Below are 27,809 nucleotides of genomic sequence, written 5' to 3'. Positions count from 1 at the left end.
GCCATGATGGACGTCAAAGCAACCAATGCGCTCCTTTAAATCCTGTCAACAAACAAACACCTGGTGGCAAAATATTGCTTTGATTTAGTTGATTTCACTTTCAAGATGGTCACAGGGTATTTTTGTCGGCTGCACAAGCAGACAAGGATGCAAACCAAAACTTGTTTTTATTTTATAACTTTTAATGAGGAAAGATACGGCGGCGGCATATAGCAGCCGTCAATCATAACGACGGTCAGCCGCGGATTTACAGCAAACACTTTTTACATGGTAAGAAGATTAAAGTTCATATACTTTATATGCAAGTATAATTAGAAAGATATCAAGCATTGTGTTATGGAGAAGGTAAGATGTAACCATTAGGAAACATAATGCCGCACCGTCATGTAGCCTAGCATACGGATATTAGCATAGCGTCTTTTGTATGTTTTTAGGTTGCTSCGGTGTAAGGGGGAAACGCTGTTCATGACATAGTGACATAAATCATGTGGCGTGAATTCAGGTAAAGTCGGTAATTTGATCAACACATTAGGAAAGTGTGGGTCGGTTTCTAAGCTAGCTGTTTTGTAAATCCCGCCGTCTATGAGCCTCAACCAGGTGCGTTACGTTCACAGACAAATTAGCTCGACTCGAGCAAGTAGAAGCCATGAGTAAAATGGCAAAAACAACTTTGGAAAACAACTTCAGTCGCTCTGTTCAATACTCCTATTCCTCACTTCCGACGTCAATCATGGCGCCTCGAACGATTAAGTGACGTAGATGCACAGGGTCAATGCTTTAATTTTGGTAACTTCCTTGTTAAGGTAACTATGGTAACAGAACACACCTTGCAACCGCAATAAATTAAAACAAAAAACGAATTAAAAGCAACTTAAAATTTTAGCTTCAGTCAATAAGGGAACATTGGGAATATTGAAGTTTATTTGAGTAATTTCAAATGTTTATGAAAATGAAGTTATTGCTTGCATTAATGAATACATTTTACCGATGGAACAATTTTTTATTTGTTCTTGTCTAGCTCTTGATGGCTTTAATAAATCTTCATTTAACCATCAGTTCTGGCCTTTTCAAAATTGACTGGACGCTGCACAGAGATAGATGGAGAGATAGAGGACAATTATTTAACACTGGCATCAGACTATAACCTATATTAATCAGTAAAGTTTGTTTGTATGGCATATCTCAGCAACAAGGAAGTTCAAAGTGCTTCACGTCATTAAAACACAAAAATAAAGTCATAAAAACATCATATAGTCACCAATCGAGAAACCAGTAACAATCCTGTATTAAAAGTTAAGATGGTTTGTTGCACTGGTAGATTATTTCAGCTATAACTAGTACTTTTTCATCAAGATTAAGGAATTACTGACTTAAAACAAACTTGTATTTCTTGCTGAAAAGTTAATTGTAAATTAGTTTTTCTTATTTCAAGTGTACGAATAATGTAACATTTTAACAGTTTAATAGGAAGTTTTAGCAACACATTTTGCCACAACTGGCCCTTTTCAATCAGACGCCACTGATCTAAGGGATCAGTTGCGCTGTGAAGTTTGATACTTGATATGAACTAGAAACAAGACAAATCCGTCTCCCCTGGATTATGAACAAATCACAGAGAAGCTGCCCCTGGAGATGCCTGACCCGCCGCTCTCCAGGAGTCCTTGGCCTTTAGCTTGAGAAGCAGCGGTCTCCAGCAGCTGGATTAGCCGGGCCAGCTGCCTGCAGAGACGCTGGACCCTGGACGCTGACACCAGGCCCGACCCCCAGTGTTCCTGCTATCAGGAGACCTGAGGGGTTCTGGACAGGGCTTGGTTTGTGTGACTGCGTATCTGTGTGTGCTGTTCATTCAATCGGACAACTGTTGAGCTCTTACAGATTTGGGCAGCAGCGCTCTTTGTGCGAGTGTGTGCGTGCTTGTATGGCCGATTCTTTCCGGGGGTTAACTGCTGATCCAGTACAAATGGGAGGTGCTGGGGGTGGGTGGGGGCCTTCAGCGGGGCTGAGGGCAGTCGTGTGCTCCTAGAACATCTGCCTCTGTTACCCCCGAGTCAAGCTTTGGTCAGGACAGAAGAGGAGGGGGGGTGCTGCAGGGAGACGGGAATCAAAGGGGATGCCATCGAAGAGGAGAAAGAAGAGCAAGTGTAGGAGGAGGAGGAAGCTGAAAAGATCTAATGTGAATAGGCAGCAAACCCAAACTATGAGAAATGAGAATGAGATGCAGGATTATGGAGTTTAAGCCCCACTCTGGACTGGCCACTGTGTAGCACTTTGTGGGGGGTTGAGTATGAATGTATGCATGCAGATGTGTGCAAAAGCAGGTGTTCAGTTTACTGGAGCAAGCACGTGTTTTACGAGCAGGTGTTTATTTATAGGCCCGAGTTTTGATAAGACTCAACATTAAAGCTGCAGTAACTTTTATAAAGAATGTGGTTTTTACATATTTGTAAAACTGTCAGCATGTTGTGACAGTTTGAGAAAAGATTGATCTCTCCCTGAGCTGCTGTGGCCGTCTGATGAAATGCACTGATCCCAACCAAACACAGCAGGAAGGAGGGTCTTACTGCTGTCAATCACTTCATGTATTGGCTGCTAAATGTGCTGGTAGTGGAGAAACGGGAAAAGCAATTTTCACAGATTATCTGTTTCATACCAACATGTCATGACAAAGTGACGGTTTCAACAAACGTAAAAAAAAAAAAAATTATAAAAGTTACACACTGCAGATTTAACACGTTTTACGATATTAAACTGAAAAATGGACTAGCTCTCATATTTTAAATAGAAATGTCTGCCTAGCTCTGGTCTACTTAAACAAAATTAAGAGTGCATTTGTTCTCTAATGTTATTATTTCAATAAAAAAAAAAATAAGGCACATTTATTTCTCTTCTTGCCTTATAAATGAATAAAATGTTTCAATTCAGTTTCACCCAAACTTAGAAATGTCCAATCTTAAAACTGAGAGGAGGAGGAGTCCTGCTGCTTCCCCTCTCTCTCGTTTGTGACTAAAATTTACAACGCTGCTCCTCCTTCCTTGGATAAAGTGTTTGAGAAGAATACTGGTTGTTTGGGAGGATTGTCCACTCAGCCCATGGAGCATCTGGCTGAGAAACAACAGATGCTGACAGCTGGACTGACTGCCAGCATATGTTCCCTTCCTTATTATTGCTCAGAGCAGACAATAGAACGGACGGGATGGGGTTGCTTTGTGTTGGGAAGGTAGACCTAATAGCTTGTGACTCCAGAGAGGAGGACCACCCCCTCCCATTCTCTTTGAGTGCAATTAGACCCTTACTTACTCTTGCCTGGAGATGTATTATGAGGTCTGACTGAACCCACAAAACTACAATGGTTCATTCTCATTCATGACACTTTTAGAAAGTGTATTTGTAATTATGGTAGAACTAGAGCACCGGCAACCTCGGTTATGTTTTCTAAAAGCCTGCATATTCATTAACCCTCTGTTTTGGACATATTATTTCACAAATATGTACTCTTAAACATTAAACATTGTAATTCAGTGCAAGAAATGACTAAAAACTTCCACAAACATTTAGGATTTATACAGTAGACTTTATTTATTGTGCAGGAGTTATTCTCCAGTTTGGCCCAACAGTTAAGTGGACCATTGGAGACGACAGAGAAATATTTCAGAGCCCACTGCACTGAACAACACTGAAAACCTCCTGGTTATTCCACCAAATATTGATCTCTGAACTCTTCCTGAGTAAAAACATTAGTATTGTTGTCTGTAAATGATTATTTATTGTTTTCTTTGCATTATTTGAGGCCTGAAAGCTCTGCATCTTTCTGTTATTTTGACCATTTCCCATTCTCTGCAAATAAAAACAAAACTTTTGCTTGGAGTTTCAGAGACATGTTGTCAATAGTTCATAGAATAAAATAACAATGTTCATTTAACTCAAACATTTACCTATGAAGAGTAAAGTCAGAGAAACTGATCATTTTAAGTGATCTCTTAATTTTTTTCCAGAGCTGTATATATGTTAATCTATTGTAGTGTAATTTAAACTTTCAGGATGATTTCATTTTTGTCTGTGAAAAAACCCCATAAAAAAACTGAATTAAAAATGACTATTACGCTGCAAAAACACTAAATCTTACTAAGTATTTTTGGTCTAGCTTCTTGTGAAAACAAATCTAACTTAGAAGTAACGTTTCAGCCAGAAATAGGAGCTTGTTTTAAACTATTAATTCATTAATATTGATGAAAATGTACTAGTTCCATTGGCAGGTTATTTCACTTATAACATGGTACAAATGACGTGGAAGTACTTTCAGCCTTTGTTTGTAGTTTTCAAGAGTTGCAGGATAGTTGCAGTCAAGGACTGGTGATTCAGATCCCAGATTTAGAACATATAAATGCCAGAATGTGCCTTTATTTATGTTCCAAATCTGTTAGTTTAGGTCAAGTACTATTTCCATTTTGGGAGAAAAGGAGCAGGATTGTAAATACCCGTAAACCTTGACAACGGGCTGGACTAGAGCAGCAACAGTAAGGACATCTACAAGAAGAGACAGAGTAGAGTCCTTCAGTGTTTGATGAAGATTCAGCAAATCTTCTGCAAGTCTTTTATGGAGAATGTAATCTCTTATTTGTTGGGGTAGCTTTATGAGACCCAGGGACTTAACAACACCAACTTAGCAACTCTTTATTGTGTAAAATACAAATTAGAAGCATGTGCGCTTCATGAGACAACAACAGATTGTCTTCAGTGAGAGGCTTCTTCAGATTCCCTGTAATACAGATACTTACAGGAGCAACATCTCCAGTAAATCTTTGAAGAAAACTGCATAATATGAGTTACAACATTTATTTTCCCTCTGAGATTAAAAAAGTATTTTTTTTAATGAATGCAGGTACTTTTCAAGAAAATATTTTATATTCGAACACATTATATACAAAGAAATAAATCCAAACGTAGGTACGTTTCCAGAAACGTACCTACGTTTTGATTTGAAACTGCAGATTCGTTCCGCGCCTCGGATTGGAACGCGATGACGTCACGCGCACACCACCGGAAGTAATTTAAATTTTCGTCATGTAAACAGCGCACCGACAAAAAAAACCCTGATAATCACCCAGAGGTTTCATAGTAAGTTTAAGCTGTTAGGGACAGCAGATAATTAAATATTCCTCGCAGACTCTTAAGTGTTGTAAAGACGCGACACACAGCTGTGAACAGTTACGTGACTGGGTAAAAATAAAATATCCGTATTTTTATGTAAGGAAACTGCCGTATCTGTTGTGACAGCAGCAGCAGAGATACGCATGCTTCGGGTTCAAATCATTGATAGAAATAACATATCAGCAACAATAATGTTATTTTAAAGCTATTCAGTAAAGTTTCGACTTATTCGGAGGACATATTTATTTATCTACTTTATGGATATGTTTGTTTGCGCTCTGCAGAAATGGGTGTAAAAGGTCTGCAGAGCTTCGTGGAGCGATGCTGTCCAGAGGCGTGTGTGACAGTGAACCTGAGAGAGATGGCCAGACTGCATGTCACCAAAAACCAGCAGAGCGGCTCCTCTAACATCACCAGCTGAGTTTCTCTGTTTCACTGTGGCTTTGTACCGTTATGCTGAAACGATGTTGACCTTATTTTCACTAATAAAAACTGAGGGGCGATGCATCTCTCTGGACATGTGTCAAGTCTACTTTTTAAATATTTCTTCAAAACATGACCTTTAGATCCTGTTAAGATGGAGACTTTCTCTTCTGTTTGTTACTTGTTTTAGTTTATTTCCATGTAATGCAAATCTCAGTGAGATATGCCAGGTTGTAAATTAGTCTGAGAGTAACATTGTTTTGTCAAAAATCCCATTTTGCATCTACCAGCCTTTGACTTGTTTGTAGAAACAAATAAGAAAAATTCCAACAAAAATAATTAAAAATGCTGCTTATGCATGGAAGCATGGGAATTCATTATTTAACCACTGGTAAGGCTTTTTCTGGCTCACACTAGTTTTTGATATTTATTTTCAAATAAAGAAGAAAAAAATGTCTGATGTTTTGATAGGGATTTTTATAATGTTAACTATTATTATTGAAAATGTTTTTCCAAATCATGCACTTATCCAGCTAAACATTTCTTTCCTGCTGAACTTTGCTTTGGTTTTGCACGTTGTTTCATTTTCCTGTTTCGTTGTCGTGCAGGTCCCACACTGGTTGTTGACGGCATGTCCTGCCTCAGCCACTGGTACTCATGTACAAACTGGGTGTGTGGAGGCCAGTGGATGGAGTACATGGAGGTCCTGAAGAAATGGGTGGAGGCTTTTACCTCTGCAGGCATCAAATTGTTTTTTTTCTTCGATGGAGTCGTGGAAGAGCAGAAGAGACCAGAGTGGGTGAGGAGAGACACAGATTTATTTGCTCTGTTTATTAGGCACAGCGAACATGTCCTGCTTGTGTTTTCATAGGTGAAAAGGCGACTCAGGGTGAACAAAGATATTATAAAAATATTCAACCACATTAAGCAACACGGAGAACAGCCGGGTCAACAGCTCTCCTGTCTGCCATCCGCTCTGGCAACATTCACTCCTTTTGCTCTCAGGTTAGCGTTTCCCTGACTGAAGATGATGCAGCTTTTTAATTTAATTCTTAAAGACGGAGGATGCAGAGTTTTGTTGGATGAAGTTTGATCAGGTGTAGTTTGGTCCGCAGGTCACTGGGTCAGGACGTGTTCTGCTCAGTGAGAGAGGCGGACTATGAAATTGCCAGCTATGCTCGCTGCCATGGCAGCATGGGGATTCTGGGACAAGACACAGACTTCATCATATATGACAGGTTTGTAAAAAAAATGATTACGTTGGTGTAGCTGGATTTTAAAGGTGCGTTGTAATGGCAGCAAAATGGCAGGTGCAGCTTAAATTGCTGTGTTTGACTACATGTTGATCTTACATGAAGATGATAATAATAAGTGATGAAGAACGTGGACAAACTGATCTGAACACGTAGTTTTATCTCATCTCTTAAGTGCCCCCTACTTGTCCGTGGCAAAGCTGCAAATAAATGACCTAACAACAGTCATGTATGACCGGCAGAGGCTCTGCAGAAACATTGGGCTGAGCGTGACCCAGCTGCCTCTGCTGGCCTGTCTGCTGGGTAATGATGTGGTTTCAGAGGAGCTCATGCAGCACATCAGGAGCAGTGCTGTGGCAGCATACAGGTATCAGCCGCAAACCTGTAATGTACTGTGAAAAAATGTCTGTATTCAATTTCAATCCAAATAAATCCAGTACAGTGTGGTTTAAAGTTATTTTTACTCAAACTGTGCAGTAAAAATACTCCTAAAAGTATTTTTTTCCAAAAATTACTCATGTAAATGTAACCACTTACTAGCTACCTCTGGTAATTTACACTTAACAAATGTAGGAAGCTTTGCATTCACTTAGATTTTCTGGAAACAGTTGAGTGATAACAGTTTCCAGTTGAGTGATAACAGTTTCCAGTTGACTGATAACTGTTTCCAGTTATCACTCAACTGATAACTGAGTGATAACTGGTTCTCAGTTGGTTGGTGATGTTTGAAAACGAGCTAAGATCTTTGTCGTTCCCAGGAGAACAAATCCAGCGCCGTATTCTGGTCCTCCTCAGGGTGAGGTAGTCCTGGCTGTAGCCCAGCTTGTGAGCTCTTCGTCTGCTTCTGCAGATGAAGAAACTGGACTTGTCCCACATTCCCTGAACGTAGCATCTTCCCAAAGGGAGCTGCTTAAGAAGGGAATCTGCTCCTACTTACTTCCTGGACACAAAGATTATGAACTGGTTGACATTTCTGTTCCACCGTCTGCCTTTGAGAAATACGTTAGTCCTGAGATTTTAAAGGTATGTTATGATTCATAATGTGCGTCTTAGCTGTAAATCTCCCTGCAGCTTGTAACATACTGAATACCAGAAGAGCTAAATATTTTTGCTGTGTGGTTTTCCGCAGGCATGTAGAGAGAAACATGTAGCGGCGGAGGGTTTCATGGTTTACAGTGTTGTGTGCGCCGGAGTCACCGAATGCAGCAACTCTCTGGAGGACGAAGAGGACGAGGAACTGCTGCCTCAGGCCCTCGTCTACAAGCCGTGCAGACAGCGCGTCTATGGTTTGCTGCTGCTGCTCGGAAAAGATGGTATGAAAGCAAAAACACATAAAGGTTTAAGTGGATTCATAAAAATGCGCCGAAGACACTGAAGCTGCTTCTGGAGAAAAATGGTTTGATGTCACCAAACAGTAAATTTGGGTGAGACGTGTAATTTTCTGCGTGTTCTCAGGCAGCTCTGTGGATTCTCCAGCCATCAGGGAATGGTTCGTCTTCCCCGGAAACCCTCTGAGAGAAGCTGACACGGTCCATCCTGTCCCCATTAACATCCCATGTATGCTTCGCTCCTGCTAATTTACTGGGAACGACTGTCTGAAAACAGCCTAAAAACAAAAAACATCTGTTATCTTTTAAATGGTGTGTTGCGTCTATCTCCTCTTGTGTTCTCTTCTGTCTTAATTTGTAGGTGGTCAACCGAGTCTGGACCTGTTATGGTTTAGCTCTGGTCCTGAGGTTTCTGCTCTTCGCCTTGCAGCCTTTCTTACAGTCTTTGACTGCCTTCACTATTCTGACTTGCATGGAGAGATTGGAGACTCTCTCCTGGCGGCTCTTTGTCTCATCACATACATCGTCCTTCAGGTACTGGCATCTTGCTTTACCGATGATAAAACACTAATTTTGTTCTGTTTATTGGAAGGTGACACAGAACATGTTTTACATTTTTTGCACAAAATTATTCTGAGATAATGATATTTGAGTCTGCTCGATTCTGCATATTTTGAGTTGTTTTAGGGTAGGGGTGTCAAACTACAGTCCTCAAGGGCAGCTGTCCTGCAGTTTTTAGATGTGCCACTGCTACAAAACACTGGAATGAAATGGCTTAATTACCTCCTTCTTGTGTAGATATGTTCTTCAGAGCCTTGCTAATGACCTAATTATTCTATTCAGGTGTGGTGCAGCAGAGGCACATCTAAAAGTTGCAGGGCAGTGGCCCTCCAGGACTGGAGTTTGACACCTGTGTTTTAGGGTCTCTTGTCACTTTAAATCCAAATAAGTCACTGATGACCACCCACCGCCCCCAGCTCGATGTTTATACTGACACGTGAAAATGACTGCAAACACATGCACAATTATACAACCGTACATATTTGAAAAGCAGAAGTGGAGCCTCCTGCTCAACCAGCAAGAACGCAGCGAGTGTTTTCTGGATGGTAAGTCAACAGCAAAACACTTGTCTTGTCCAGCAGCCATTATGCAGCGCATATAGTGGTAAAACCAGCTGACCAAATGCGCTGGAGCTCATCTTTGGTTGCTAGGTGACAGGCTGGGCTCGGTTGAAGTTTCTACTTCTAGGTAACGGTGCAGTTCCTGTCGAATATGACGAAACAGTCTGAAGGTTCATCAGAGACTAAAAAACATTAACTTATTGCCAAAAACAGCTGGGTGTTTTTTTTTTTAAGCGCTTGGTCTGTTTTTAGAAGCAGTAGAAACCAAAGTGGAAATATAAAAATATCCAAAGTGTGAATTTTACATAATAGGTCCCCTGTAACTTTTGGTAATAGTAGAACAAATCAGTGAAGCGTGTCAGATGTATTCTCTGATTCTTTGTCTAAGTCACATTAATCATTAATCAATGGCAACTATAATACTTTCATTAAGCTGCTTTGTAAAAATATTCATAACCTTTTCACATTTTTTGTACTTTATTGGGATTTCATGAGGCAGACCTACACATAATAGAGCACAATTAAGTGTAAGGGAACGGATACATGATTTAAAAAAGTTTTTCAAACAAAACACAGAGAAGTATTGAGTCATTCAACCCACTTTACTCTGTTACCTCTAAATAAAGTCCAGTTCAACTCCAGGATAGTGAATACAGTTCATCTGTTGATCTCAGTAGAAACGCAGCAAAGAGGTTTGTTAGAGAACATTATAGAATAAACTGTGTCATTCAGACCAAGGAACACAAAAGAACGGTCAGAAATAAAGTTGTGGAGAAGTTTAAATGTGGTGTTAAGTTATGAAAACAATATTCTTTGAGCGTTTCACAGAGAACTGCTCAATGTAGCAGCTGGAAATGGGAAGAGTCCAGCAAATATACAAAACTACCGTTCAGGGAGGGGTTGGACACAAATCCTTGCCACACTTTTAAGATTTTAATTGTAAGAAATTGAGAACGTGTACCATTTTCTTCTCAATCCTGTGCCATCATGTGTTGTTCTGTAACGTAAAATCCCAATAGCAGCTCAGGTAAGTTTTCTTGCACTCCCATCATAACTCATGATTTGTTCACCAACATAAAACACAGAGACATTGTGATTGAACGGCACTTCTAAGTGCTTACGTCTCCACCTTGATTAATACGTCTGTTGTGGGTTTCCGTGGTCAGGGTTGCATGTTTGGCGTAGCCTCCAAAGAATACATTCTGCTGGTAATGAATGGGTGGTAAGGCTACACCTGCTGATTTATGTAAACAGTAAATGAAAGACCAAATTTATTTGGTGACATGTAAACAGACAAGTTGGCTTTGGATTTGGGATTCACATCACTGACATACACAACAATTATTCTGCTCTTTTGTCAGCATGTGATGTGAAATTAAACACTGCTTGTTGACACGAAGGGTTGTGTTGTGCTGCTATTGGCTGAGCGCCGCTTTTATCACCCACAGAGTCCGGAGTTAAGATGCAGACACTGGTCTTTGTAACTTCTGCTCTTGCGTCAACAGCAAGTTTTCAGAGCATCAGAAGGCTTTGAATATCTAATATCAAAATGGCCGTAAGTTTTAAACAAATTCAGAATATGTGAAAGTTGAAGACTTTGTGTGTTTTGAGTCTGCAACAACGTCATCTGGTTATCTGAGGGATCAAACCACCTGGATTAACGTGCGTGCATCATGACAAAGAAGCAAAACAAAAATTAGAAAGCAGTTTGATGCTTTGTTAGTCCAAAAATATGAGGGATGAGGGACATAGTTATGTCCCTCATTTATGAGGTTTTAAATAAACCGCTGCAGTTCATCAGTTAACATATATACCATTTAATATTGAGTTTAGTTTATGTGTTCAATTAAATTCAATTTAAAACTATTTATCCCAAAAGGAAATTATATGTCATCATAACTCATATTCAGACATACAGCTCTGGAAAAAATGAAGAGACCATTTAAAATGACCAGTTTCTCTTTTTAGGTAAATGTTTGGTTAAATGAACTTTGTTCTTTTACTTTGTTCTACTACTGACAACATGTCTCTGAAACGCCAGGCAAACATTTTGTTTTTATTTGCAGAAAAAAATAAAAGGTCAAAATAAAACAGATGCAGAGCTTTCAGACCTCAGATAATGCAAATAAAACAAGTTAATATTAATTTAGAAACGACAATATTAATGTTTTACCTCAGGAAGAGTTCAGAGGTCAGTATTTGGTGGAATAACCAGGAGGTTTCCAGTGGGGCTCAGAGCGGAGGGCTCTTAGTTTCCAGAGCTATATTTGGTGATGCTGCAGACAGGAAGGATCTCCAGTAGCAGTCAGTGTTGCAGTGAATCTGATGAGGCCTCTGACTGAAATCTGTTGGCATATGACAGTCTCAAGTCTCAATAAGCAATAAATCAACTAATGATATGATGAATTAAAATGAGGTCAGTAATTTCCGTTTGTATGATTGGTTTTTCTTTTTCTACCAAAACCTGGGTGACAAAAGTCTTTGATCTGGACTTTTGGCCTCAACTAGCAGATTTATTTACAGAGACTGAAGTATTCATTTTTTCATTGATTCTGTTTTGTTAATTTATTTTGGATATTTTAATCGTCTTGTATTTCAGGTGTTAAATGTTTGTTAGAAATGAGAGCTTATTGATATTTGAGAGGCCGTACTTTCATATTTACGCTATTACTATTATATTACTTGGAAAGAGTCCCAAAACAACAATATAATTGTTTTTCACTATAACCTCTGGGGCAACTTGTTGTCCATCAGTATTTGTTATCGTGACAAGCCTTTCAGAAACTCACTATCCAGGCAGCAGAGACAATATTCCACGGTGATATGTCCTGAATGCTAATCCACGTCTTTTGCTTTTGCAACATCTGTGTCAAAACAGAAAATTTAGACGTTTAACGGCAGATTAAAGTCTGATTTTCTTGTCAGCATGCTTGTCATGAGCCAAACTTTTTATATGTGTAGCTTATTAATAAGCTACAGGTAACTCAAGCAAAAATAAATGTCACTATAGACTGAGAGGTTTGATAAAATCAAAGTTTTAATTCGGTTTCCCGTGAACCGAATTAATGTCMTTTTTGAGCTCCTTTACACCAAAATCACATTTTAAGTAAWTGAAACGACAATCCTTCTCTTTTATGGAGGTTGAATTGTAGTTTATGGAGTCGTATTAGCATTAAATACTTGAAGTTGGCGTGTTGAATGGACAGCTGAGCGACCGACAGGCCGTTTTCCAGACACGCTGATTTCAGTCCCACAGCCAGACGGTGACTGGCAGCCGCTGATTTAAATGGATGAAGGAGCAACAGACAGACATGAGAGCAGCTTGTCAAACAGACCATTAGACGAGTAGATAATCAGAGATGAGCCGACGGCCCGACACACAATAGTGGCCGTTGTCTGATCTGTGCTGCATTCACAATCCCCTCTCACTGCTCTATTTAAATAACTTCGGGGTTTGTTTGTTTTGCTCACACAACCAGGCAGCTTTGTTTCTGCTGTCAGCATTGTTTCTTTCTCTGTTGAATTGTTGCGCAGCGAGCAGACCAAACAAACGCACCCACACTTGGATGTGATTGAATTTGCAAACCATATATTTTCCTCTCTCTCTGTGTGTGGTGTGTTTTTTTTTTATTTTTGCGTGTTTATTTTTTTGTTTGCGTGTCAGGTAGAGGCTTTGTCTGAGCAGGACGTGGATGCGTACCTGAGTCAGGCCGTGTGTCTGAGGCTGAAGTCGCCCCTGGAGCTTCGGCAGATCCAGGTCAGTCACACACGGATTATCATCAACATCACTTTTTAAAAAAACAAAAAGATCCTGATTTTTCCTCTCTCGTTTGTTGTGATAAACTCCGTTGGGCTTTATGCGGCCGAAAAGACAATGTATGCTTGAATTTACAGTAAACAAAGTCGACTTGTGGTAAACACAACTTGGAAAGTGCTTCCATTATTAGAAAGTTTAGGGAAAAAAGGAGAGAAGGCGGCAAGAAAAGTGCTGACTTTCCTAGAAATCATGGAACAACTTAAAAAAAAGGAGGAAAATACGTACAATAAACTGCTCTGGTAGTATTTTGAATTGTGGGAAAGTTTTAAGACCGCTGGAGATGGGCACCACACTGYAAAAACACAAAATCTTACAAACAACTTTGGTCTAGTTCCCAGTGCAAATATCTTTGTACACTTGAAATAATACAAAACTAACTTGCAAATACATTTTCAGCCAAAAATAGAAGCATAGTTTAAGTAAATAATTCCTTAATATTGATGAAAACGTGCTAGCTCCACTGGTAGATTATTATTCATATATTTTCCACATTTTAAGGGAAATAATCTGTCATTAGAGCAAGTACTTTTTCATGAATATTAAGGAATTATTGACTTAAACAGGCTACTATAMATTGATGAAAAGCTACTTGTAAGAACTAGATTATAATTATGTTATGCATTTTCAGATTTTCTCTTGTATCCTTTAATTTCTTTTTTCACAATTTCTTTTGGATAACAATCTTGCCTGGCGGTTGAAAAGTCCAGAACAGCCAAGGATAAATAAAATGACAAAAATGGATCTTTATTCCTACAGCTGTGTGTTTGTGAGCTGTTTTTATTTTTCACAGTAAAGTTCTATGACCAGCTAACTCACTCTTCTTTGGTTACCTAGCAACTCACTCACTCTTCTTTGGTTACCTRGCAACAACCTGCTGAGTAAGTTCTGTTGCAGCAGTTTAGAAATAAAACTGGATAAAACATGATGGGTCCCMGTTTGGGAGTGTTTCAGATATTTAAAACAAAAAACTAATCRGTAATTATTGATATAAAACACTTGTCGTGATACCTTTTTCAGCCATAACGTCCAGCTCTACCAGGGCCGTGAGAAATTATTTTCCTTTTCCTAAATTCAGTTTTTTTTTTCCTTGTTCTTCATTTTTAGAATTTGAAGTTTTGGAAAGTAAACTAATTCTCCAATCTTTAGAAAATAATTATTTGGTTATTGTCTTAAACTTTCAACAGTCCAGTTAAAAATTGACTCGTTAATCTAAATGTGTTTAAAGCTGTTCAAACTTATCCATTGATAATCTTGTAGTATTGAATATATTTCATATGAAAGTAAAGAAGCTTTTTTTATCTGTCAGGTGTGATAACACTCTATAACTTTATAATTAATTTCAGTTTTCAGGGAGTTCAGTTAATCTGACGGTGAGATCCATCAGTTTCCTGCAGATGAGCGTTTTCAGTCTCTGGGAAAACAGCCGCAGCGTTTCCTCCCTTTTTTCCTTTTTTTGTAGCCCCATTTATTTTTACAGCTTAATTACTGTACTCTCGTCAAGTAATTTGTATTTTTTGCAGCTCATCTGTTCTCCACACAATAATTAGGGCTGGGTGTTGATTTGACTGCGACGGTGAGGAGGAACTGAAGAGGGGCTTTAACTCACTTACTGATTTTAAACTAAATGCACACAGTCTGACACAAAAGACAGCTTCTAACAAACTGGTGGTTTATTAACTTACTGTGTGCGTTTTTGTGTGTGTGTGTGTGTGTGTGTGTGTGTGCGTTTGTGTGTGTGTTAGAAGGAGGTAGGTTTTCAGTGTAGGTAGGTTTCCGTTGCATTCCTCCCCATGGGACTGTGATTTTGGTGTGTGTGACAGGGAGGCTACGCTGGCGACAGTAGGCCGCCTGTCCTGGCTGACGCTCACCACATGGAGCTATTTACACCACACACACTCCGCCCCACTGGACACACACACCCAGACAGACACATTTCAGTCTTTGTCTCTGGCCTTTGTGTGTTCTCATGTTCTCCTACTCTAAGCATCCGACCACTTTCTCCTTTTTCTGTTTCTCTTCATGTTTCTCTGCGTCTCTTTTTTCCCTCTCTGTGTTGGTGTCAGTGTGTTTGTGTTCCCCTTTGGGCCCTTTGTGTCTCAGCTCAGTGATCCATTGTTTTCAGAAGATGAAGCTGTGTTTGACTGGAAGCAGGTGGCAGGCAGGGCTGTGTGTGTGTGTACATGTAATCACTGTTATCAGGGCTGTTTGCCAGAGGACAGGTGAGAGCAGACACACACACACACACACCAGGGGAACATCTGCCTGCTGTTACTGACCGCTGTCTTTACCGTCTGCGTGTTTTCAGCTCTTAGTCTTTATTGTCTCCTCCAGTTTCACCTTTTCTTTTTCCACAGTACATATAAGTGTGTTTTTTTTTATTTATGAGGGGTTCTGTGGAGCACTAATGAGCAGTCAGTGTCTTAGATGCAGTAGACAGCTGTCCAAATGGGTGAATGTGGGAGAAGTTACCATTCTAAGACATTCAGTCAGTCAATCAGGTTTATTTGTGAAGCACATTTGAGCAGCACGGTGGTTCAAGGTGCTTTACATAATAAAATCACAAAATTACCATCCAGTTAACAACTGATTTTGATGTGTGCCATCACAAAATTTAATATTTTGGTCAGTATTTCATTTATTATAGCTCAAAAGCAATTCTAAACATGTGAGGTCTTGGTCTTGATTTAAAGGAACTCAGTGTTTCAGTTGTTTTGAAGTTCTCTGGAAGTTTGTTCCAGTCATAGGCACTCTGAGCAGAGGTCTTCATTCAGTGTTTTCATTTGGCGCGTAAGCTACAAACTCTAAACAGAAGCCATCAGAAAAAAATATCTGGTCGGATGAGAGTTAGTTTTATCAAAAAATGCAATGTTGAGGTAAAAGATTGTAGATTTGAAAGGTGTTTTAATGTGCATGTTGAATTTTTTCACAGCTGGAAATCCCTGAAGTGCGTCTTGTGTGTTGTCTGTATACACAAGTGTAGCATCACATGTTCTCCTGTTGAGAGTAGCGATTGCTTGACTCATCCTTAGACCACCACAGTGCCTGCAGGTTTTAAGATATAGTATTAAAATCACTCAGTTTTGACACTAATGTGCTTCTCTTTAACRTAGCTTAACTTGCTATTTACCGTCATGGTTGTACTTCTGGATAAAAGTAAAATTTGGTCAGGGCGCTCACATTCTTGGACTGTCTTGTTATCTTGACCTTATCTTTGCTTGATAATCCCAACTCTTCAGGAAGTAGGTAGACAGATAACTGGACGGATTTGTCCTYGCTATCTGACGGCTAACAGGGCAGCGCAGCAGTGAAGAGGGCGGCTTGAGCTGGACGTAATTGGCTACTTTATGTCAGGGAAGCAGATAAGGTCGTGCAGTTGAAGTTGCCAAAGCCGATTTATTGTGGCGTATTAGTGAAATTSTTGACAGGAAAAAAAAATAAGTGCATTTGTGCCTAAAAAGCAAAACATTTTAGATAAATCTCAGAAATTTTCTAGAAAAAACATGGACATTTCTGAGTTTGTTTATTCTAGAAAATTCCTGAAATTAACTTAAAAAATTTCCAAGTTGATTTCTTGCAAATTTTTGACTTTTCAAATTCAGAATTTACTATTTTTTTTCCAGAAAACTCCATAAATTAAACAAACTGAGTTTTTTACTAGCAAATTCCTGATTTGGAGCTCAAGAATTTTCAAGTTTATTTTTCTAGAAAATTTCAGTTCTTTTGGCAGAAATGTACTCCTTTAATCCTTCTTTTTCTACCTACACGATTGAATACGCCTTTGTACTGATTAGCTTTGCCACCATGCGGGTTAAGTTTTTTCTGCAAGCTTTGATCCCTAACAAAAAATAAAACATGGATGGAAACAACTCATTATTGGTGCTAACACTGTTGTGAGAACCSCCAAAGTAAAAGGAAAATCTAGTATTTTGTAGCAAAACACAACCACATGCCTCACAAGCAGACAAACAGATGCGGTGAGTTGATGTTGAAGTTTTAATGAAAGAATAATTAAACAAGAACTTACGACACAAGAAGGGAAACACAGGGAGCAGAAACAGGCAGGCAAAACATAACGCTAATGGAGTAAAGAATAAATACACAGGAGGAGGAAATAATAAACATGAACTAACWGTGTCTCACATTGTTTAGATAGCAGAAATTTGACTACTCATAGGTTATCCTCAATCAAAGTAACAAAACTTAACCATCTTTTTAAAAACAGGGAGACGTAGACTGACTCAGAGTAAATTACTGTCCTGGAAAAATGACTCCACCACCAGAGCACAGCTGATAAACAAACTGACAAATACTCCGAACTAACTCATCCATGAAGTGATAATGCAGTATGAAGCGAAACACATTAAATACCTGACCACACAACCAGAAAACCACCTTCTTTCCACACAGTTTGGGTTATATAATCAGGTTCAAAGGCTTCCTAGGTGGTCTCTTGTTCATTAATTTGTCTTGAACGCAAAAAAGGCGTGAAGGATAAATTGCCAGAGAAGATTACCCATTGTTTAGTTCCTGTAGTCTCTGCAGTGGTTCATTATTCAACATGTTCAGAGGAAATGGATCGTTTTTGCAATGAGGCAGTTGTTCCATTGCATTCAGAGATATTTGGCTCCGATAGTAAGAGCAGTTTTGTGATTTTTTGAAACAAGTTGCTTTGCAGTGTCTGTTACATCAGCTTATTAGGAAAACTTTCTCCTAACATTTTATTTATTGATTAGAGTATTTATTTATAGTTTATAGTTATTGTTATTATAGATGGACGATATGTCTGAAAAACATATCACAATATCAGCATTTCATATCAGTCGATATCGATACTTGTTGACATCGGTAATTATTAATTAGTTTTTTGTTTTAAATATATGAAATAATATCAAACAGGTAATATGACCTTCTTTGTTTTGCCACAGTTTTCACTCCAAACTGTTGTTTTTTATTTTTAAGCACTTATGAGGCAAAAAAGTTAAGTGTTTCGATGAAAATTTTTTAGAATGTGCCAATTTCTTAATGTGATTAAACRTCAGAATAATCAGTTACTAAAATAATCTTTAGTTGCAGCCCTAAAATTATGATAACAGAAGATGAAATTTAAGAGTAAATAATTCAAATAAAGTCAAGCTAAGATAAAGCTAGACGATATAGATAAAAAATGTATTAAAAAAATAAGCATTTCATATTGATGATTATAGATTAGTTTTGTTGTTTTAAATATCTGAAATACTGTCAAACTAGTGACGTGACCTTTACCGTTTTATCCAGTTTTCACTTCATGCTGTTGTGTTTTTGTCTTTAAGCAGTTAAGAGGCTCGGAGGAGAAACTTTAAACTGCTGCTGCAACAGTTACTCAACATGTGGTTGCTAGGTAACCAAAGGGTGAGTGAGTGAGTGAGTGAGTGAGTGAGTGAGTGAGTGAGTGAGTGAGTGAGTTGCTGGGCAACCAAAGAGCACAGTGAGTTAGATCATTCCACCAACTTTGCTTAGCTCACCGAGGAGGGTTAAGCATAAAAAGTCTATATCTACCAGAATGCTGTGTGGTTCAGTGAATATTCTACATATTGAATATTAAATATTCTATCAGATCTATTATCTATTTGTTAACAAATTCGTGTATTTGTTATTGTTGAATTGTCTTACCTTTGTGAARCACTATGATCTATATGTMTGTGAAAGGCCCTATAAAAATAAAATTTTACTTACCTACTCATTTTGCTATTKATATTTGTCACGTGTCTTTTGTGATTCATAWATATTGTTATTGCTTTTTTGTCCAGTCCTAATTGTTATTAAGGGGCCCAACATACAATCTTGAAGAGTTTTCACTTCTTGGATGCCAARTGAGTCCCATATATTGGTGCTAAAAAAAAWAAATTACTTAAACAGAATGCCTTCAGAGCATGCAAGCACGACTTTGATCACCAATGTTCTGTTTCATATTTTTATGCTTCCCAACTCTTGCATCTGTTAGTAAATCAAATAGAAAAAAAAAAAGAAATGTTGTGGTGGAGGCAATGCAAAATGAAAACCAGGGAACTTTCTCTGTTCTCAGCTGCCTGTCCTTTCGAGTCGAGCTGTGCAGCTGGGATCGCTCTACGTCCGAGGACTGAGCCACCTGCTGGGAGCCAACAATGCCAGCGGCTGTGCGCTGCCCAGCGCCGCTCTGATGCCTTGGCAGGGCTTTGACGGACGGCTGTTCCACTCCAAGTACCTGCTGGCACACGGCGGCGCGGAGAAGTCTGAGCTGCTGGACAGAGATGTGAGTGCAGACGTAAGAGAGCCTGATTCGGTCAGCACTAAGAGAGAGGAGAAGAGGATTATCCACATTTAAACATSTGGAATGTGTGAAATGTGTGAAACGGGACGTTTTACATGTTGAGTTCAGTGAATTCCTTGAAAATGCTTGCATTTTAATTAAGCTTTTTCAAGGTTTGGAAAGTGGTTTATTTTAATATGAAGTCCTTGAAGGTGCTTGATATTCAGACAGTGCAGATTTTTATTAAATTGCAATCCCATGTTTAATTAAAAGCCTAAATKTACACACTCTAAAGAAAGTCTCTGAAAAATGTCTCCAATTTAAATTGGAGACATTTGTTTTTACAGTGCAGTTGRAACCAGATATTTAAAAATAGTAAAAACACACWTTTTATTTCACTGTCTGGAGTTAAATCAGACTAAAATTTCTTGTTTTATATTAGTTAGAACCAGCAAAATTATTTCTATTTGCTAAATGACAGGTTAGCAAGAACATTTTTAAATTGTTTTTCTATTTAACTTTCTTTGTATATTGAGCTTTAAGCATTTAAAGCTCAATATTAACATTTATATCTTTTATATTAACATGATTTGTGACAATTTTTTTAATGTGATGAATATTTATTGTTCCTAACGACTTAATGACTTATTGATCTGTGTAGTGAAAATAAAGTTTGACTTTTATTTTGCGCGTAGCTATTGACATTGTTGGGCTTTTTTAGTGTTTTGTTCTTGGACCAACCAGGTTTGTTATATTTAGTTTAACTTATATCCTGCTGTAGAATGCAGAATACTACCACAATACTTTATTCATAACAGTAATAAATAATATATAGTAGTGAATTGAAACAGTTTATTACTTCAGTTGGTGCTGTAGAAGTTTGAAAACTTACTTTAAAAATGCTTGAAAAATACTTGAATTTCATTGTGGGAAAAGTGTATAAACCCTGTGAATTATGTGTGGCCTTATGTTGGAATAAATTCTAAATAAATCCGTTTCTTTCTAGATGTTCTGCCTTTCTCAGTTTGTTCAGCTGAAGGAGAAACTTCTGGAAACCTGCAGGCAGAGAGGCAGAGTCCTGCAGTCGAGACCCAGAGAAACACAGAAAAACCTTCGACGCTCAAACGCTTCAGGTGAGGCTGCAGACTCACCATTTTTTTCCTGTTAATACACAACTTTCGATAAAGGAGATGTTGATTTAGCGCGATGCATAAAGCAGGGTTTTGGTCCTCAATTAAGTTTTTGTTTTCCAAATCAAGAAACAGACCCCAGTATTGCTGGAGAGAGATTACATTCCTGTGTTTTACTCCTGATGAAAACATAAACTGGAAACCACACATYATTAATTTAAAGACAAACATATCAGAGACAACTGGGTTATTATATAAAGTGGAASACTCTCTGAATGAAGAAGCGTTGGTGATTTTATACAATTCACTGATTGTTCCCTGTTGGGCCAATTCTGTAGACGTTTGGGGGAAATGCTTGTAAGGCGTTTATTCATATTTTTATTTTTACAGAAAGCTAATAGAATCATGATCAGAAAATGATACAAAGATCCAACAAATCCATCGCTCCTAAACTTAAAATTGATGAAATTTCACAACTAATGCACAAGTTGTTTAAAATACAAAATATGTATGACCGGTAAATTTGCACAAAAGATTTATGAAAAAGATTGCATTTATAGTTTTATAACGTATAAGAGATTTTTAAAAGGTCTAAAAACAAAACAAAAAAAAAACTTATTGTATTTCTAAATATGGAGTAAATGTGCAGAATAATGTGTCTGAAGAAACCAAAGTAGATTAATTTTATAATATATGTACACTATAACAATCAAAATAACTTTATTTTATTTAGATACTCCTGTATATTCTGTAAAAAATTATGTTTTTTATTGTTTTTCTATAAACTCGTTGTAAGAAGGTATTAAATATGCAGCTACATGTTTCTGTCTTAAAGAAAAACATTTTATCAACACAAAAAGACATTTATAAATAAAACTACGTGAAATGTGTCTGAATCTATAAAACTTACAAATCCAGAGCTGATTAAATGAAAATAGAAATATTGAAAGTTCTGAATATGTTTTTTAATGATCACCTCTAATTTTGTTCACGTCCCTTTAGAATAAAGAAATACTTTTTATTTTTCATTCTTGCTGTGGATGTTTATTCTCTATTGCCTTTTGTTTGGTGTAATTATGTCGGCATTTGAGCCTGAACTCTTTGGAAGAGATGTTTGATCTTGAAACCTCCCTCGAGGGTCAGAAAGGAAAAAACTTAAGAATCGTTCTGCTGTTTTTAGGATCCTGTGGCTCAAATGCATTCCAGAAAACCTCAGTGTCCTCGTTGAGCCACGGGACCCTCGTCATCAAACCTGCTTTTCCAGTCTGTTTCTTGTTTAGTAGCTTTCTACTGCAGCAGGTAAACAAGCTCAGATACTGAACAGAAGAATCGCTGTGAAAGCTGTTCATATTCAGTTCAGAGGCTGAAGTTGGAGTCTTAAGCTTCTCTTTGAGTTTTTTAGAACTGCAATTAAAAGAAGATTTCTAAGTGTATTTATCTTATGCTTTCAGATATTTTTTTAAGAATAAACAGAAAATTTAACAGTTTATTCACAGGTTATACAGACAAATCTCAACTCATTGAAGTAATAAACTAAAACAAAAACATAAATAACACTTAAGCCCAATAAATTGAAGCCAGGCAATTATAATAATATTTAAAAGAGAGTTAATTAACATTATAAGCTCTTTTTGCTGAGTGAAATTAAGGATAGAGTTCCTTTCTCTTAAAATTCAGCTCTGGAAAACTAAGCCCACTGCACCGAAAACCTCCTGGTTATTCCACCAAACATTAATCTCTGAACTCTTCCTGAGTTAAAACTTTAGTATTGTTGTTTCTAAATGAAGATGAACTTATTTTCTTTGCAAACACAGGGTTTCTTTGCATTTTGAACCATTTCTCATTTTCTGCAAATAAATACAAAATTTTTGCTTTGAATTTCAGAGACATGTCAGTAGTTCATGGAATAAAAGAACAATGTTCATTTTACTCAAACATATACTTATAAAAAGTAAAGTGAGAGAAACTGATCATTTTAAGTGATCTCTTAATTGGTTCCAGAGCTGTATTAAGGGGATTAAAAGTTATCAATAATTTGTTTAACTCTCTGAAGTCCAGAAGAAGTTTTATTTTTGAGTTTTATGACCAAAAGGTAAATTTTATAAAGAATCTGCAAGCATTTACATTAATGTCTGGATTCAAAGCGTGTTTCTATTTATATATTTACATTTATATGTGATCTTTTTTATTTCAGTCTTTTTTTTTTGTTTAATTAATTTACAGTTTAAAATAAATGTCACATGTTAACACAAACAAAAGTCTTGAATGAAAAAGAGTAGTTTGAAGGGAAAAAAAATCTTATATTTTATATTAAATATCGTCTACCTCTTCCCCCAAATATCAATCTACTGAACCACAACCAACGAAGCATCAACCATCCACAGGTTGATGGAGGGTTGATCAACTATTAAGTTTGTTTTTTTTACTGAAAAAACGGCAAAATGCCTGTTTATTAACTTTATAAATAACGATAAGAAAGACAAAAACATTATCTTTGTAACAACACAGCATTCATTGATACCTCGGTGAGCTGAGCAATGTTGGTGGAATCAATTAACTTTCTCGCTCTCTGGTTACCTAGCAACTCTCTCACCCTTTGGTAACCTAGCAACAACATGCTGAGTAACTGCGACAGCAGCGGTTTAAAGTTTCTCCACTGTGCCCCAATTAAGTTGTTTTCTTTCAACATACTTCATTATAGCTTGAAAGAAGATTATATTTTATTATTTTCTCAAAAGTAGTTTTGACCTATAGACACATCATATTTTATTATCTGTTATTTTTCTCATTTGGAAGTTTAATGTAAAAGGTTTTATATAAACAACAATACAGCAGCTTGGTGAGTCAGAAAAACATCAACATAATGCTTTAATATTTGGAGAAAAGATGCAGCATTTTGTGTAGACTGACAGTTTATTATACCTACATGATGAAATCTAGAAGAATACAGAATTTATTTAAAGGAAAATAGTCAAAATTTAAGAATTGTTTTCTACCTCACTTCATTTTTTTTTTTAAATCATGGGCTTTACGTTTTACGCTCTAACTTATCTGACAATTGATCTATAGTTGTAGTTCTCTTAACAGGACCACATTACCCAGAGGGCCGTGCTGTAATGAAGTCCATGTGTCCTGTGGTCGTAATGCATACTTCTGTGTGTGTGTGGACACGCATACACACACTCTGTGCTGTGCGCGGCTTGGTGGTGGCTTGCTTTGTCAGGGCAGCAGTAATAGTAGGTTTCTGTTTATAGGCTGGGAGAGCTCTATTTTAAGACACACAACAAGACGAACTGATTACAGACTCCTCACGTCTGTCTCTCCCCTTCCCCTCCGCGGCTCCCTTCTCCTTCGCTCCTTCACTCCTTCGCTCTTTGTCCTTTCAGTTTCATGCTTTTCTTTTCTCTTTAAATCCTAATTCACCTCCTCGCCTTCAGGTTGCATGCTGATTTTTAGCATCACAACGCAGCTGCAGCTCCTAACCGTAACATTTTCAACCTTCTCCTTCGGGTGCCATGTTGGCGCCGACTCTCGGATTTGCACCGGACCATGGGCTTTTTGCCCACGGCGACCCGTTGTGGGTCTCAATAGGATGTTTCTGGTTTCATAGATGAATGATATACACTCCTCATGTCTCAGAGTTTCATTTCTGTTGGACACAGACACCAATCATTACTACAGAACTGTGGGGAGATGAAGTGTGTGTGTGAGAGAGTAGTGGTGGCGCTATGTGGTATCATTGAGAAGCCCGGCTTGGTTTTTGTTTGGAATCGGGCCTGATGTTTAGTCTCCTCAGCGAATATCTCCTCTGTCTGTCTGCCCTCGCAATCACGCTCTGACATCGAGTCCAGAATAGCTGCTCTCCCACGTCCTAAAGGGAAACAGACGCTACATTTGCAGAATATAAAATATGACCGGAGAGCTGTGATCTTCCTCTAATGACAATAATCTTAATCCTCACAGATCCAATCTTCTCGACAGGTTTTAGAAGATAAAATAGTCAACAAAGCAGAGCCAAAAAAATCTTGTGTGGTTGTGGCCTAACATGGCTTTCACCAGCACTTGGCATCTGTACGTGTGCTTTTTTTACTCACTTCACACTCAGACTTTATATTGTGGCCCCATTCAGTTTAGTAGACCACATCTCTTTTGATAAAGTCTAAACCTGGACTTGGATGTTTTTTATTTTCTGTAGTTTGTAATAAAATCACACACAGCTGCCTGATTTGCCTTTGTTAAAAAACAAACCCTGCAGCCTTTTTCTTCCACCCAGTTTAACTTTAAATGCAAGGCAAATATGCGTAGGAGTCAGGTTATGATTTCAATAACAAGCGAAGGAGAAAATGTAATTTCTTAGTTACTTTAGCTTCATATTTTAGTTCTTTCCAAACATGCCTTGCAAAATTATTCATACCTTATGATAGACTACACAAAACAATGAGTAAATAAGAACTTAAAGGACAAATTAAGCCTCAAATCTAGATTGAAATATTTAACAAAGCCAGGCTGATGGATTTAATAACAGTGTTGGATTCACATGTTAATTGAATGATCTTATCTGGACGTCAGCAGGCTGCGTCTTTATTTCTAGGAAATGCACCCAATCCTCTACTTTAGTGAGAAAGAAAAGAAAATGTGCAACTTTCTCTTCATTATGGCAGATATCAACTAAAGAAATAGAGACAAATTGTCTTTAATGACTTTATATGGTCACAAAATCTTTACAAAGTATTTTTGTCTACTTTCTATTGAAAATATCTTGGTACACTTGAAATAAGACAAATCTAACAAGTACGTTTTCAGCGAGAAATAGGAGCTTGTTTAAAGTTAATCATTCCTTAATATTGATGAAAAAGTTCTAGTTCCACTGACGGGTTGTCAGTAGTTTTTCATCAATATTAAGAAATTATTCATTTAAAATGCTGGTGACCAAAGTTTATGCTCCTGGGGCCAAAACTGGCAAATTAAACTACTATTAACTATTAAAATCAAAATGTAAAAATGGGGTTGTTCTGAGTTTTCATACCAACAATACTTGGTAAGATTTTGTGTTTTTGCAGAGAAGAACTTTTTTTTCGTCATTAATGTCAAATTTTTTGAGTCAGTTTTGTTTTTAATGACTTATCGTGTGAACAAACTTATTCATGTGTAATTTTATCTGCATTTTTTTTAATTTAATGGAAAAAGTACAACTGTGAAATTGTGTATTTTTTGACATTAGCAGAATACCAACACAGTTTTGTGCACATTTCTTATGCTGCATTCACACCAAATACGTTCTGAGCGTCAGGCGCATCTGGTTTACATGTGGAGGCGATGTGCAGCGCGTTTCGCAGTTTGAACCGTTTGGAGCGTTTGACACGTCCAACGCTGGACTTAGAATATGCTGGTCGACGTGGAGCGTCAACCGGCACGTAGAGGTGCATTTTCCGACGTGATCTCAGAAATAAAGCTGTGGAGGATAAACTAATTCTCACTGTTTGCTCTCGTCCTGTAATCTACAACCAATCGAGCTACGACTACAGAGACAGGAATAGAAACTTGGGAGAGAATCCGCGAGGAAATTGAAACGTTTTCGGTGTGAGCACAGCATAATGGAAATGCAGCTGTAGATTCAGCAATCCCTCATTTCACAGCGTCAAATCTTCCATTTCCTGTTTTTCTAACGTTTTGTTGTTGTTTTCACCATCTGTCTTCCTCTCACTCTCAGGTTTCCCTTCAGCAGCTGATCAGGGCTGGACTGGAGAGACCAGAAGAGACCTTCAACATGGACAAACGTGGAGGCAAAGAGAGGCGGCGTGTGGAGAACAAAGCGGCTATGAAAACCCAGAAACGCCGCAGTGGAGAGCAGATCACAGAGGGGGAGGTCAAAGTTTCCATTCACATCGCTCTAACTCCTACGAAGGTCGACCCCTGAACCGGAACCGGCCTCCGAAACAGAACCGAGGTCGGCTGCATCACAACAGAGGGAGATACCAGCTGGCTCCCAGGTAGGAACCGTCCGGCTCAGAAATACCAACAGATTGTCCTTTTTAAAAAAAACAACAACAAAAAAACGGATTTCTTCTTTCGTCTCGTCTCAGATGGCAACACCCTCCTGCTCCCTGAATATTACTGAAGCTTGAAGAGAGAGGAACTGAGGATTAAAGAGAAGGACTTGATAAAAAAAGACGTGATGAAAAGGAGGAGTGGATCAAATTCCTCTGAACAAACTGATTAGTGGATGATCCGTTGGGAATGTTTGTCTAAAGGATGGAGCAGGAAGAGAAACGGAGCCTAAACAGGAAACACAATGGTGATGGTGCCATGGTATGTTTAAAAGAAATCTACTTTATACCAGCAAAACCTTTTACATTTAAGGACAAAAACATTTAAACAAGACAAAGAACTAATAAAAATAAAGCTTACTTTAGCAAGCAGGTCTATGGTTTGACTCAGAGTTTGGCTCTGTCTCTTATCTTTTACAAAAGGAAAATCTGTGTATTCAGGGAAATAATCCTTCCTACAGTAATGGGCTTTAGAGGAAACATAATGCTGGTGTCAGATATCAAATCCACCACAGCTGATATGTGCCCAAACAAAAGTGTCTTTAATGCTAACAGAAACAAATTACTTGTACATACTCTGAAAATAAATGACAACATGCCAAATTTTATCCAGGAGTGTTTTAAATTACAATTTATTTCTAAATTTGAATGAGTCTCAGTAGTCAAACTAAAGGCCCCGGGGCCAAATCCGGCCCGCAGTAAATACTTATGTGGGCCTCCACATAAATAAAACTTTCACTGTAAAAGTTGTGTTCTTAAATATTACTTTATTGATCAAATCAAAGCAGTTTTTATTTATACAATGTGGAAAAAAATTTATAATATTTAATTTCAAGATGTTCTCATTGAATCCAGTGACAACTATTTATATTTTTAACAGTCAATCGGTAGCTTTATAAATACATCCTGCCACAACAGACAGAATATTCTCCTTTTGAGGATATTCAAAGATACTTTTCCTTTGGAATCAATAAAGTAACTTAACTAAACTAATTTTGGGATCTTTGTGTGGCTCAAAATTTCCGTCTGCCTGATTGTGTCTCAAATAAGACAAATTATAATAAGTATTTTTGGTCCAGTTTCCAGTGCAAATATCTTAATAAACATGAAATAGGACAAAACCAACTTACAAGAAACGTTTTAAAAAGAAATATGAGCTTGTTTTAATTAAATAATTTCTTAATATTGATGAAGAATAATAGAAGTTAAATAATCTGCTACTGGAATGATTACGTTTTCATCAATATGAAGAATTTCCTCCTGAAAAGTTAGTTTTG

The 27,809-nt window shown here is 37.8% G+C and overlaps 1 protein-coding gene across 5 annotated transcripts; it reads left to right on the top strand.

Annotated features, from left to right (window-relative positions):
- fam120b (family with sequence similarity 120 member B) lies at positions 1-27,140 on the top strand. Of its 5 annotated transcripts, none has more exons than XM_008405822.2 (15): positions 1-270; positions 5,433-5,564; positions 6,180-6,370; positions 6,443-6,576; positions 6,687-6,809; positions 7,000-7,191; positions 7,583-7,847; positions 7,954-8,137; positions 8,280-8,381; positions 8,514-8,686; positions 12,938-13,030; positions 19,152-19,358; positions 20,362-20,488; positions 26,196-26,475; positions 26,569-27,140. In XM_008405822.2, exons 2-15 carry the CDS (start codon positions 5,435-5,437, stop codon positions 26,591-26,593), a joined length of 2,226 nt encoding a protein of 741 aa, XP_008404044.1. In that variant the 5' UTR covers positions 1-270; positions 5,433-5,434; the 3' UTR covers positions 26,594-27,140. The 5 variants fall into 5 exon arrangements, with proteins under 5 accessions (XP_008404044.1, XP_017159639.1, XP_008404046.1 ...); XM_017304150.1 differs by lacking the exon at positions 1-270 and adding an exon at positions 5,036-5,115; XM_008405824.2 differs by lacking the exon at positions 1-270 and adding an exon at positions 5,116-5,204.
- Positions 27,141-27,809: the final 669 nt, after the last annotated feature.

The sequence above is a fragment of the Poecilia reticulata genome, linkage group LG3 (genome assembly GCF_000633615.1).
Source record: "Poecilia reticulata strain Guanapo linkage group LG3, Guppy_female_1.0+MT, whole genome shotgun sequence".
In the NCBI taxonomy this organism is placed as follows: Eukaryota; Metazoa; Chordata; class Actinopteri; order Cyprinodontiformes; family Poeciliidae; genus Poecilia; species Poecilia reticulata.
The sequence above is the reverse complement of the archived record's forward strand: the minus strand, read 5'-3'. Positions and strand labels throughout refer to the sequence as shown.

Bases quoted from the DNA above. Each gene is read 5' to 3' on its own strand.
- fam120b (XM_008405822.2), top strand. From the start codon at position 5,435: ATGGGTGTAAAAGGTCTGCAGAGCTTCGTGGAGCGATGCTGTCCAGAG. The intron at 5,565-6,179 runs GCTGAGTTTCTC...GTTGTCGTGCAG, and splicing joins CGGCTCCTCTAACATCACCA to GTCCCACACTGGTTGTTGAC. The intron at 7,848-7,953 runs GTATGTTATGAT...GGTTTTCCGCAG, and splicing joins TTAGTCCTGAGATTTTAAAG to GCATGTAGAGAGAAACATGT.